General features: G+C 49.0%; 1 protein-coding gene across 1 annotated transcript in view; it reads right to left on the reverse strand.

Moving 5' to 3' along the window:
- Positions 1–8,264, reverse strand: part of LOC144151551 (decapping and exoribonuclease protein-like) — a 31,895-nt gene extending 23,631 nt beyond the window's left edge. The window contains exons 1-2 of the mRNA XM_077682648.1: positions 7,815–8,264; positions 4,525–4,760 (exon numbers count right to left, since the gene is read on the reverse strand). Of these exons, the coding sequence (XP_077538774.1) occupies positions 4,525–4,760; positions 7,815–8,206 (628 nt within the window). The 5' untranslated portion in view covers positions 8,207–8,264. The remainder of the gene's footprint in view (positions 1–4,524; positions 4,761–7,814) is intronic.
- Positions 8,265–13,338: the final 5,074 nt, after the last annotated feature.

A 13,338-nucleotide genomic window follows, 5' to 3' on the forward strand; every position in this document is an offset into this window, starting at 1 on the left:
GTGTTTTGAATGGTAATGGTATTTTTGTGCTCAGTACTTTCCCCCGTTGCTTGGTCTCAAATAAAATGTTTTCTAAAACCAAAGGCCTTTTTATTGCGAATGCGTGCAGCAAAATGGCCGCATTCACGCCTAGCATCACCTCCGGGGGAGGGGGGGTAGTAGCTAGGGGAGCGGGTTTATGCAGCCGTATTTTATACGCATAAAATGCGGCTCTAAATATCCCAAGAAACGGATTCTTACCGTCTTTCCAAAGCCCTTTTCTAGAACGTAATTTTTGAGACGTCTTTAAACCATCTAAAATGCCGATTGCAAAGCCACATTGAAGGATTTATACAGCTCTTGCAAAATCCCACTTTTAGACCGATTTCCAAAGACGTTTTAAAGCGGGTAAATAAGTTGTCTAGAAATAGTAATACCCGCTGGACATTAGACGTGATTTAAGACCTCTCTAAAACGCCGCGAAAGCGTTATCGGATTGTCTGGGATGTTTATAAGCGGTTTCTTTCGTCCTGAAAAATCCTGATAGTAGACGTCCTTAAGCTCTTTTGTGCTACCTGGGCCGCTGTTGCATGGTGTGCCCGTCATCGCGACTTTTGTTGCCCCATTACATACCGACGCGTGCATCCACTTCTACACCCAATTTTAAAATCATCATAGCAGTGTGCGCAAGTGAAGGGCCTTCGTACTGGTGGCGAAGAAACGAACGTGCCTTTCTAGAAGAATTTTCCTTGCCCTCTTTCTGGCCTTTCTTTGAAGTTTTGTGGGCTCAAGAGTATCGTTCTTTCAATGCTCAATCGATTTGGCATGACGGACGGATGTATAGTTATTTAAAAAAAAACAGGCTACAGACCACAAGAGCACCCGCAAACTTCCGCGCTCCCCCCCCCCCCCCCCCCCCCCCTTCTTTCACATACGGGTGCGCGCTGATGTGATTCTGCCTGGATTTTGAGCAACAGTCAGCAAAGTAACCAAACTGACCGAGGAATCATCACCGTAAACAGGAATTATCTCCGCAAACTTTGCAATTTTTTTGCCAATATATTATGTCGTAGCCTGAAACCATGCTTCAGTTTGAACATCACGGTCGCTGTCAACCAAGCGATCGAGTGCCTAACCCTAACGCTAATATTACGGTCCGTTTCGGGCTGAAACACGGTAGTCTGTAGCATTTATGTATGCGGGGCCATGCCCTTACGCATGTTTTCTTGGTGCACTGCAGGCAACAAAATGCTAACTTGTTTCGAGCACCGACCCACGCCCGAAGGTCATGCTGGCTCTGTACAACATGCTCCGTTTTCCGGTGGACCAAGGAGCTTCCCAACATAGTTTCCATTTCCCGTGTCGCTAACGAAAACTACAAAATTCCTATGCACCCTATACATTCCCACCCATGCTGTTTTATCGTTTAGCTTTAGAACCGACAGTGTGTACTCGGATGAACAAAGCAGCGCACGCATCCTCTAAAAAGTATGGTCTTTCATTCATGTTTCAAACCAGAATGGTAGGACCTCATTATAATTCTTTCCTCAGATCTCACAACGAAATTTCACACGCAGCAAGATCTTGCTCAACTTGCGTAGAACATGACCAACGGCAACACTATGTTCAGACAACGCCGCCTTTGCATTAATATTTGTTCTTGCTAAATTTAAAGTTCTATATAGCATTGAATAGGGAAATTTGCAGTGACTTGCTCTACCTTATCCAGGAGTGGTACCTACAACTAAAGGGGATGGCCGCCGCAGAAAAGTTGCTGGATAGCAACCGCCTTCAGGCAGACTATAGGGCATTTATGCACGAAGGATTGAAAACTTGACAGAGAATAATGCAAGCATTTTAAAACACCAAGGGGGAGCTCATTACAGCAGAGTCTACAGTTGGGCTGTACGGAAATGTTAGCCAGATTGATGTTGTTACAAAGCACCAGATTCTCATGTCCGCGCAGCGTCTCTGGAAGCCACGAGGTGGACTGCGTCACAGAATCATAACAGAAGTGAAAATTTCAACTGACAAGGCTTGACAATACCGATGGCTGAATTATTCCGCTTTGCGTGAGGGCTTAGTCCTACCATGTTCGTGCATTCAGACCAGCGCTACACATAACGTAAGTGCATAGATTCGATGTGGGCTGCACAAAATGAGCTCCATTGGCCTTACACTGAAAGCTGCTGTACGGGCGTAAAATGCTCACATATATATATATATATATATATATATATATATATATATATATATATATATATATATATATATATATATATATATATATATATAAAAATTTTCTTCCGCATTTTGGAATACAGCAGCTAAAAAAACTCAGTCTTAAGGCCTAGCCGTTTTATACCACACACTTTGATATAAAGCAAGTAATCACATGAAACTATGGTCATTCAATGCAATATGTCTGCACAAGGTCCCCGTGCGTGCAGTATACGTCCCGTATCACTGGCGCAGATTTGCACCACGTGGTCTGCGGATTTTTTCCCAGTTTACAACTTCACCTGGCACTAAAATACCATCATAATCAACACCAATATCTGAGCGAGACCTTACACAGCCCATTTGAAGACAGAATACAACCTTGTTAAATTTAAAGAACTAGCCTTTGGTGACTGAGCTCCATTACAGTCACAGAAGACTTTTTTCAACCGAAGCAAAGCAACACATATAAAAACTTCGCAAATTTCGCGCTGCAGTGACATAATATCGGCCGCAGTGATGTAGTTTAGGCCAGCACTAAGACATAGTTATGAGTGTGTTAGCAGCAAGTTAAAATTCAAATGATAGGATCAATTGGACTAGAGGCCCTTCAACATTCGTGCGATCATGTTTTGTGGCGTTGGTTTAGGTCGTTGGGCGCCAATCGTACCAACAGGATCCTGTGACGTCATAGAGAAATTGCCGGAAAGTGGCTGGGGATTCGCCACTGCTTCTTAGGTTTTCTTTAATATCTCGACTATCCCTTTGAAGCTTGCGATGAGATTGGCATCATTGCTGTCCGGACAATGGAGTCTATTTAATGAACCAACCATGTATTTTGTCTTAGCCTTTAGGTACGCTTACAAACTACCGCGATTTTTGTTCTGTCGGGGGGGGGGCTTGAGAACAACTTCAACCCCCCCCGAAAAAAAATCCTGGCTACGCGCCTGCTGCCGTAGCTGACTTGCGTGCCTCAGTGGTGGTACAGTTGAACCCCTTTATAAGAGACACGTACCGGGGAGCAGTTTCTGTCTCTTATACAAGATGTCTCTTGTAAGCAGGGAACCATGTTTTCACTTACAAATCAGGCCCTAGTTCCATGTGGGCACCGTATGACTAAAATAAGCTCAAAAGAATGCTACAGCATGTTTCAAAAGATTCATTCTAATTTACGTTTGTCCCCAGAATTTATTAAACTTTGTTTGCTTCATGACTGTATTTACACTGTTTTTTACAACCAATTCTACAAGCCTTTTTTCCTTTCACTGTTTGTGGAAGATGAATCGTATATATTGAGTTCACAAGCCTGATGAATAGCCAGAGCGCACAGCTTCTTCCGCTGTGTGCTCAGGCTATTCATTATGCTTGCAGGACTCAACATCTGCAGTGTTTCTTGATTGGGAGGTACGTGAGTGGGAGAGCCCGCATGTGCGGTCGCGCTCCAATGGATGGCAGTAAGCTTCAACCACTTCTGTAAGTTCCATTGGCAGGGCTTCTCATCGTCATTTCATAGCTGACTGAATCATTTTGTGTTTGCTGAAGTTATAATAAATAGCGACTGCAGGTGTCTGTCGTCCCCCTGTGTTTCCACAATGGAAGCAACTGCAATTAGTGATTGGTGGCACTGCATCTGAAGTTAAAATGTCTGTTACAAGCAAAATTAGATTAAACTTCAAGGATGACTTGTCTCTTATAACCAATCTCCTACATCCAATGTCTGTTATAAAAGAGGTCGATTGAATGGGAAAGATAGTGCAGCCAACCATGTGGGAGAATAGTGTCTCTTATACCCATTTGTCTCTTACATCAGTGTCTCTTATAACAAGGTTCAACTGTACTCTAATACCTCATGTACTGACTACTGACACTACGCTCGGCTCCTCTGACGGCAAATGCTGAGTCTTTTGCCTAGCCTGACGCATGCGCTCGGCATCTTGGGAAAGAGATGCTCTACTTAGTCACACTAATCCTGCTGAGCCTTCAAAGATAATCTGCAAACATAACCTTTACCAGGAACACGTCCCATTGTTCATTCATTCATATTGTCATTCATAATGCGCTTTCAATGCTAATTTTGTGAATGAATTCTGAGCTCTTATGCTGTATGCCTGATTAGCCTAATGCATGCGTTCGGTGTCTTAAGCCTTGGCGTTTTTGCCCACGGAGATGAAACCATTGGGGGGGCAGAGGTATACAGCTTTGCTGTAAAATTGGTATCATTGCTATCGGGAAAAAGCCATCTTTTTACTGAATCAATCTTGTATTCCGTCTCCATGGCCGCTTTAGAACGACCAGCCACAGCAATCGGCACATAATTCGACTTACAGGCGGCCATGAACTGCTCAAACTTGTAGCCCCAGTAGGCCGGCCGGTCCCGCTCCGGGTCAGCCTTGTCATCCAGGCGCAGTTGTCGGTAGGCGTCTGTGAGTGAACTGCACAGGAAGATGGTGCCACGATGCCGGCACGCCACCAGCCTCCAGTCATTTCTCTTGTCGTAGGGCGTGCACGCTATGCGCGCCAGCGTCCCTCGACCACAGACGAAATCCGTGTCTGCAAGCAGGCTGCGAGAGAAGGCGGGTTACACAACCACGTACATTTCAACTGCTTCTTGTAGATGGAGGCAATAAAATGAAGGGGGAAGAGGGAACAACTCAAAAGGGTGGTGGGCAGTGAGTCCGTACAGTAGACCCTCGTTACAACGAACTAGTATTGGGGCGGTGAATTACTTCACTATATCCGATATTCGTTGTAACCGTAGAGGTAAAAATCGGCTATAATGAATCAGCACTATGGCTCGCACAACAATCTCAGATAAAAAAACACACTGTTCTAGGCTTCGAATTAAAGCACGGTGGAGGTCAATCCCGGTGCCGTACCCCATCCTACCAGCAGATGCGTATGCAGGCACACCGACCATGTACTGGGCACAGTACCAGACGCATTATCGGGACCGGTTCACCACCCAGCTACATGAGAGAGTTTTAGCAGTCCGTAAGCTCCGTCATTTCCATTGGTACCGTGTTGACCCGGGGATTCAACTGGGTACTTGTGCATTCGTTTCGGTAGGGTGGATTGGTTCTGCGGGCCGGCCCTCGCCAGGCCCGCGCATTTGTTACGGTAGGGGGTGTCCTCCTTGCCCTGCCCGCACGCGCAGGCGCAGTCGGGTCCCACTCAGTGCGGTACGAACAAAAACGAATGAACAGACGTACTGCTACAACTCTATTTTTTAGCATAGCGGCTAGCTACAGTGGGGGGCCCGACTGGGCAGGTGCATATTCGTTCCGCTGGGACAGTCGCCCGCCTCGCGGAGCCCACGGATTAGTTCCCCCGCGCGCGCAGGCACAGTCGTATCCTGGTAACCCGCCACCGTAGCGTTAACGAATGCCAGCCGCTATGCTAAAACTCTGTATTATCTTGACTAATACCCCTGCTACACTAGCCTCCGAATGTCATTTGAACCAAATGTCATTTGACTCAAATTCCAGGTTGTGCTGCTACACTAGGTTTTGAAATGCCATTCGGCTCAAATGACATTCGAGCCAAATGAGCACCGAGAGGAGGAGGAGGAGGAGGTGACCTTTATGAGAGAGACATTTGGGATTTCAAATGCGATTTGTAGCACCTCGCACGCTGCGTCTTCGATTGGCAATAAAAAATATAATACTTCCGCACGTAAAACAAACACAATATTTTTGTGTATGGAACTTTGTTCACTGTTCATTTTTAAAATATGAAATCAACATGTTTAATTTTCATACTCTCAAAACCAGTGGGCCAGTTGCAAAAAAATTAAACTACGCAAACAGCCACCACATTAGAGTCAAAACTGGTGTCTATTCTAATTTGGTATCATTTTACTGCCTTAGGCTGCTCCTAAATTTGGTTGTTGCATTATTGTACGGAAAGGGAACGGGGCGACAACAGCGCCACTATAGCCCGGCGAGCAATTGTGAAAGCTTTCAAATGCCATCGAAATTGTAGTGTAGCACGGCGGATTCTGAATGGCATTCGAAGTGCCCCATATGAGTCAAATGACATTTGGTTCATAAGACATTCGGACCCTAGTACGTGTAGCCGGTGTATAAAGGCTGCCGCGAACTCCGAAACTCGATCTTTTAAGTCGCCTTGTTTACCGTACGCCTCACTGGATGGCGCGACGATACCGCTCCAGGACCGCTGTCCGCGTTAGTTTTATTAAATGCAGAGCATTTCAGTAACTCACGATGTCACCCGCGTTGGCGTCCGTAGTCCGCACCGTCGTTGTCCCTACTATATATAAAAAAAAACACCATCCGGCGCCAGGTTTCGATCCCTCGACCCTGCGGACGGAACGCAATGAACCTGGTGCTGTACCGACTGCGCCACAAAGCTGACACAGAATGTGACGCTACGGACGCGCCTTATATATCGTTGACTCGTTCACATTACTGCTGACGAGCGCTCTCTCGTCAGCAGTTGCCACAAGTGCAACAACATTAACGTAACGCAAACTACTTAACGTCGTGTGCCCCCGGAAATGCTCTGCATTTGATCGTGCCCCTCGCGAAAGGGATGTTTCTGTGTGTTTGGAGAGGCGCGAACGAGTTGGAAGCATTTCTGCCTCTAGGCGGCCGGGTGGCTCCATCTGCATGCTTCTCCGCGAGACTCGTAGAAGCGGCCTCAGGGCGGGAGATTCAATTCCGCGTTCCGGCCGCCGGTTCACGCAACGCGTGTTTGGTTGCGAAGCACGTCGCCGCGGCCTCTCCACTGGCGGCCGGCCACCGCAGGTATCCCTGATAACGCTCAATACTCCAGCGCCTTCGCGGCTCTACAGGCGTCGGGGCCTGTAGTGAAGTCCGCGCTCTGCAAGTCTCAACTGCCTTCGCCCGGCTCAGAAAACAAATGGCAAAAAGAGGGGGTCTTCATTTGGCCATCTTTGCATAGCTTTGATGCACGGCACCATTCTGGCCAGCATTGTGTTTGAAAACTTTAGTACTTTTTTGAACCGGCATTGCTGATTTTTGTTAGGGTTGCTAGTAATAATTTTGTGAAACACGGGACATGCTCGGCAAACAGGTCGCGTAATGTCGCTTATTCCTGTTGAAGAGTCGTGTCAGACAAGCCCAACGCGTCCGCCGGCTGCAGCTTCGGCCGGGATAGTGCGCGCCGTGTGCAGAGGTGCTCCTATGTTTTACGTGTTCGTTCGTAAAAAAGTAGCTGAGGTGTAAAATGCTTATTCTCTCTTTTCTTCGTTATACAGCTTGCTTGAGTGAAATTTGCGTTAAAAGTTGTGTCAGTGTTATTCTAGCAAGGCAATCGTACGAATGATCCAAACTTGCATTTTTTTACCGCTTCGACACAAGCCTGTTTACACGGCCAGATGCTTTTTCGAAGCCAGAAGAACACAACAGAAAATCTTTAATGTATTGATTCACAGTAACTACGACTTCCTGAGGTTTTTCACTGCAGGCAAGCGAGCACACGTACGTATATACGTACGCTATGGGTGAACAAACGCATTCCGAAACAAAGCGCGGAAAGGGGGCCATCAGTCACAAATGCACGTCAGGAAACTTAATTGTTACGATATTAAGAATACTTTGAGTGATAGTTACACAACATCGCAGAATACTCACCTCTGCTGCAATGGCGGCGCCTGCACGAAGGGCCTCTCCGGCCCTGGCTCTGCCGCCGGGTTCGACGCTTGGTAAGCAAGCCACCGTAGAAGATTGTGAATCTTTTTGCCCTTGAGAAGGTCCCATCGAACCGCCGTTTCGTAGCCCCTGTTTAAATCCCAGCGCAGTTGGTCCGGGCTGCTGGGCATCCGCAAGTACTTCAGCATCGCCGCTCCGTCTACCCAACATGGCTGCTCGCCCACCATCGAGAAGCAACCGACTTCGCGGGGTTCGCAATAAGTTGGAAATCTGCCGGCCGACTGACTCACCGCCTCACGCACGGACAAAACCGCGACGCAGTCGCCCGGCACCGGTCTCGCTTGCATTTCAAGGCGCTGCCTTTGCCCTGACATGTCGTACCCGTTCCCGCCAAGCACAATTTCGAACCCCTCTCACTGAGCCTTGACAGCCTCAACGCCTCTACGCAGCGCTTCCCGCTCCCACCGCTCTCTACACCACACAACCAGGGGAAAAAAATCTCCTCCTCCTCCATTTTTCCTGTTGGCCGCCAGCACCGAATGCTCCCCTGGCGGAAGTCATCGCTAGCAGAAAGTTTCGTTTCCAAAGTTTCGAAGTAGAGCCGGCAAGCGGGCGCACGAACGGATATGCGACTTCTGATCAGCCTTCGCCGAATGGGACGGGATAGCGCGTATAGATAATGCGGGTGGGGTGTGAATGATCGAGGGCTATGGAAGAAATTGCCAACGCATTAGCTTCGTTGCTGCTGCCACTTTGAAGCAGCGAAACTATAACGAACGTTCCCCCGGTTGAGGCAACTGCCATTCGGGGAAACGCCATACGCTGTCATGCGCTGCGGTGGACCTGTGATTAGAAAGGATAAAGGAAGCACGACGAGCAAGATGCAACGGCGATGGCTTAATCTTCCGCTTTTTCAGTGATCGATGTCCACTTCATATTTGTAATTTGCGTAATAATTTGCGTTGTAATTTATGCCGCAGACCTCACTTTGAATGTCCGTGCTTTCCCCGCTGCCGTAACAGAACACGCAAGGAAAAGGGCCGCCCGCGAAATTCGGCAGATTTTCTGGGAATTCAATTGGGGGAACAATAAATGCGGCATCACTGCGGTTCGACCATTTCCTCCATGGGTTCGACGGATCTGTTGTAAGCTGGTAGGTTTTCTTTATTTATTTCCTGCACTTGCAGTTCACCCTTTCCTACTTCCGAATCACGAACTAGAGAATGCGCGCTGCCAAATTCATTGATTTTAGCTTGCAGACTAGCTTCAAGTACAATTCCACCACGATAAATTAATGTGTTTGTGAACTTCTTTAGATGGCGCAATTTATTGTTGAAGACAACGGGGCGTGTTTTAAGTGCCTTTTATTAGACTCGGCATGATTTTGCTGGTTGGTTTTTAGATATCACAGGTTTCACAATGTCGAAGAATAGCTTGGTTTTCGAAATACCACACGTTGGTTTTACTTGTTGACATAACCATCACTTTGCTGTACACAGGATATACCACAGGTATTTATTGAGATCACATCAGAGCTGGAATCAAACATCTCAATTCTTGTGAGTTTACGTGATATATATACGTTCTAATCACTGACGCGACGCGCATGCCGGCAGCCATGTCTGTCGCCTTAGCAACGGGGACGCGCGGCTACCATATCATGGCGGCACACGCATCAGACCGAGATCAACAGCATTACCTTATGGAGAAACATGCGTTTATTCCTTTCACTCTAAGCGACGTACCGCAAGTGTTCCTCTCCGCGGCGGAATGCGCCCTCGGGTCTCGCGTGGTTCCGCCGCGCGTATTCGATTACGGAGCCAGCGGGTATCGCGTAGCGCTGTTCTCGCCGGTGTGCTCGGAGGCAACGTTGCTCGGAGGGACATCGTTTCGCCGGCCTGTTGTCTGACACGCGGGCCGCCGCCATGGATTTCGATGCTCCCGCATGTCGGTCGGCCGCTTTCCATTCCAGCGAATTCCGATGTGGTTGGAGCCGCCGCAGACTATCGCTCCTCGTCACAGCGAGCTCGCTAGCCTCTACGTATTGTCGCGAAGCGGAGGTCTGTTTATGTTTCCTGGTTGTTTTTAGTTCTGTGCCCACACCCAAGGCTCTTCCTCCCAAGCGTTTTGTGTGAAAGCGCTTCGGACGCGACTAGGCCCTGCCCCCCCCCCCCCCCCCCTTTTTTTTTTCTGAGAAACGGACCGGCGAGTGTGTCCGCGCTGAGCGACCGGGACACGGCTGTTGCGAGGGTTAGGTTACCGCGCCTCAGTGGCGTCTCCGACCCCCCGTTGCGTCTACGCGGGCCGCTCTGTTCTCCGAACCCTCGGTCTTGTTCAAACGACCGCCTGTCTTTTCCCCTTTCGAGTTTGTATGCACTACTTTATTCTCACCAGTAATTCTTTTGCCGGAAACAGGTGCCTTCGAGTTTGAACTTTGTGTCTTCTGTGTTTGATTTTTAAATGCAGAGCATTTCAGTAACTCACGATGTCACCCGCGTTGGCGTCCGTAGTCCGCACCGCACCCCTCCCTACTATATAAAAAAAAATACTATCCGGCGCCAGGTTTCGATCCCTCGACCCTGCGGGCGGAACGCAAGGTACATGGTACTCTACCGACTGCGCCACAAAGCCGACACAGAATGCGACGCTACGGACGCGCCTTATATCGTTGACTCATTCAAATTACTGCTGACGAGCGCTTTCTTCTCAGCAGTTGCCACAAGTGCAACAACATTAACGTAACGCAAACTACTTAACGTCGTGCGCCCCCGGAAATGCTCTGCATTTGATCGTGCCCCTCGCGAGGGGGATGTTTCTGTGTGTTTGGAGAGGCGCGAACGAGTTGGAAGAATTTCTGCCTCTAGGCGGCCGCGTGGCGCCATCTGCATGCTTCTCCGCTAGACTCGCAGAAGCGGCCTCACGGCGGGAAATTCAAATTTTTTTCCTTTTCACTTTGGCGGGAACATGGCTGATTGGAGCTAAGAAGCGTCTCCCCGATTGGCTGCAGAAAGCCTTGTTCCATTGCGTCTGCACGCTCCAGGATGCACTTTTTCCCCAATACGTCCCCCACCGGACCGCTTGAAGCGAATATAACGCGGCTCCGCTGGTTATTGAGCGGCGGGCGACCTGCAACAGGACTCACTTCAGAAACTCTGCCGCCCGTCGTCGTGCCCTCCCGCCGGGAGATCGAGATCCAGTCAGCCATGTCCCGCTAAGTACTCTTAATCTTTTAACTGTCTTTTTCATCTATGTAATAAGTGTAATGGTTTCAAGTTTGTATCTGCTAAATGCCATCAATGTTACGAGTAAATTAAATCAGTTAACTTTAAAACCTCTTCAATGCCTCGACTTTTCCCTGCGAAAGCATGCTACCGTAGCGGCAGGCATTCCGGACCAAATTACGCCGTTACAGTGTAACCGTTCCCTGCGAGGCTTCTCGTCTCCCGGACGCAGCATGGCGCCGGCCAGTAGCGTTCGAGGCTTGTTGTGTGCAACGGGATCAACCACAGTGAAACTACTTACCGTATAAACCGGATTATAGGTCGACCCGGTATATAGGTCGACCCCCTACCTTGAGGTGGGAAAAGTTGACAAGAAAAATAATTCGGCACAGAAGCGCACTCACAATGTCAATATTTAATTTCGACGCTCGTCCGTCACTGCCACTCACTATGCCTGCCGAAGTCACTCGTCCGAGCTCTCAGAGTCGTCCAAGGATGACTGCTTCGCACTGTCATCTCCCATGCCATCAGGCGCGTTGCTGATGGAGCACTTCCTGAACGCTCGTGTAACCATGTAGTCGGGCAGCGACTGCCCAGAGAAGGACACTCAGCTTGACACGGTCGCAACCGGCCCGTATAGGTCTTTTTGTTGTCGTCGGCTATCCACTCATTGTACAGCTCGCGGAGCCCGTCCGCGCATGGCCTCCGGAGCGATCGGGAGCGAAGTTCCCGGACGAAGTCCGCCACTTTGTTCTCCAACTCGGGGTGCACCGCTTGACGTCCACGGAACGATCGGTTTCGGGGGTTGCACGCGCACAGCTTAGCTTTCTGGCTCCGCCAGTACCGCACACTTTTCTCCGAAACGCCTAACAGGCGTTGCGCCGCCATATTCCCATTCTGCTCGGTGACTCAATCGCCGTCAGCTTAAACGCCGCGGTGAACTGGCGTCGACTGCCGCCACTCATCTCGGAACTGAGACGTACAGAAATGTACGCACGCACGCACAATAAACGAGTGAAAGACGAAAAACTAGAGAAAAGTGAAATCAAATAAAGGCCTGATAGTGCGAGAGAGCAGACCGACACGAATGGCGATGGCGACGGACTGCGCTTGCACATTGTTGCCAGACAACGATTTACATTCTGCCAATGACCGCTATATAAGACGAGGGGTGACTTTTGTGCGGATATTTTTGGAAAAAAACTCGACCTATATTCCGGTTTATACGGTATCTCTACTCTTTCCTCGCCTTTGTCATTTTCTAGCTGTATTATTGAACCGGAAATTTCATCTAGCACGTCATCGACGTAGATGCAGTTTTTCAGCATCTTCGCTGTTTCTGGGTGTTGCTGCTATATTTTCTCAAGGTGGTACTGCAGCGTTGCCGCCAAAAGGAAGGGGCTTGACGTTGTCCCGAACGGCACTCGAGTCATCCTGTATGCAGCGATTTCCGGCAAGGGCTTGCCATTTTCGGGCTTACGAGTAAAACACAGAAATCTAAGCGCATCGCGGTCTTCAGGGGCGACACTTATTTGCAGAAACGCCTTTTCCGCATCAGCGACGAGTGCGACTGGGTGGCTTCGGAAATTTAGTAGCAGGCGCACGAGGTCTGGATTTAGATTTGGCCCACTTTCCAAGTTGTCGTTCAGCGAGTTTGCGTCTGTACTGTGCGATGACGCGTCGAACGCGATTCTAAGCTTGGTTGTCGTGCTGTTGTCTCGGAGCACAGGTTGATGCGACATGTAATAGGTACGCTGATTGCCGTCGTGTGGATCAGTGGGCGCTTCTTCTGCTACGCCATCGTCAATCAGTCGCCTCATCTCGGTGTCGTACCTTTCCATGAGTTCCGGGGCCCTGTTGAGCCTTTCTGTCAGGGAACGAAATCGTTTCTCTGCTACCGCGCGGTTGTCTGCAAGCTCTACGTCATCCTTCCACGGCAGCTTCACCTGGTAGCGGCCGTTAACTGTCTCAAGGTTTTTCTTGAATTCGTCCTAACCTGACAGTTTGACGGATTTCGTGTTGTTTTCGACACACCGACGCCCTCTAGCTCCCAAAACTGATTCAAAATTTGCGCTGTTTCTTGGTCGGCTACTGTCGTACGTAGGACGACCGCGTGGACACAGTTTACCAGCTTACATGTTGTCGAAGTCTGACCCTGAACTGCCCAGCCGAATCTTGTCTCCACTGCCATGGGTTTGTTTTGCAGCTTTCTTACAGAGCCCGCAATGCACTCCCAATAATAATCAGAACCAACAAGGATTCCGGCGCTCGCGTTCGTTAGTATT

This window comes from Haemaphysalis longicornis, unplaced genomic scaffold, assembly GCF_048455015.1.
Source record: "Haemaphysalis longicornis isolate Haplotype H1 unplaced genomic scaffold, Haemaphysalis longicornis Haplotype H1 scaffold_9, whole genome shotgun sequence".
NCBI classification, from domain to species: Eukaryota; Metazoa; Arthropoda; class Arachnida; order Ixodida; family Ixodidae; genus Haemaphysalis; species Haemaphysalis longicornis.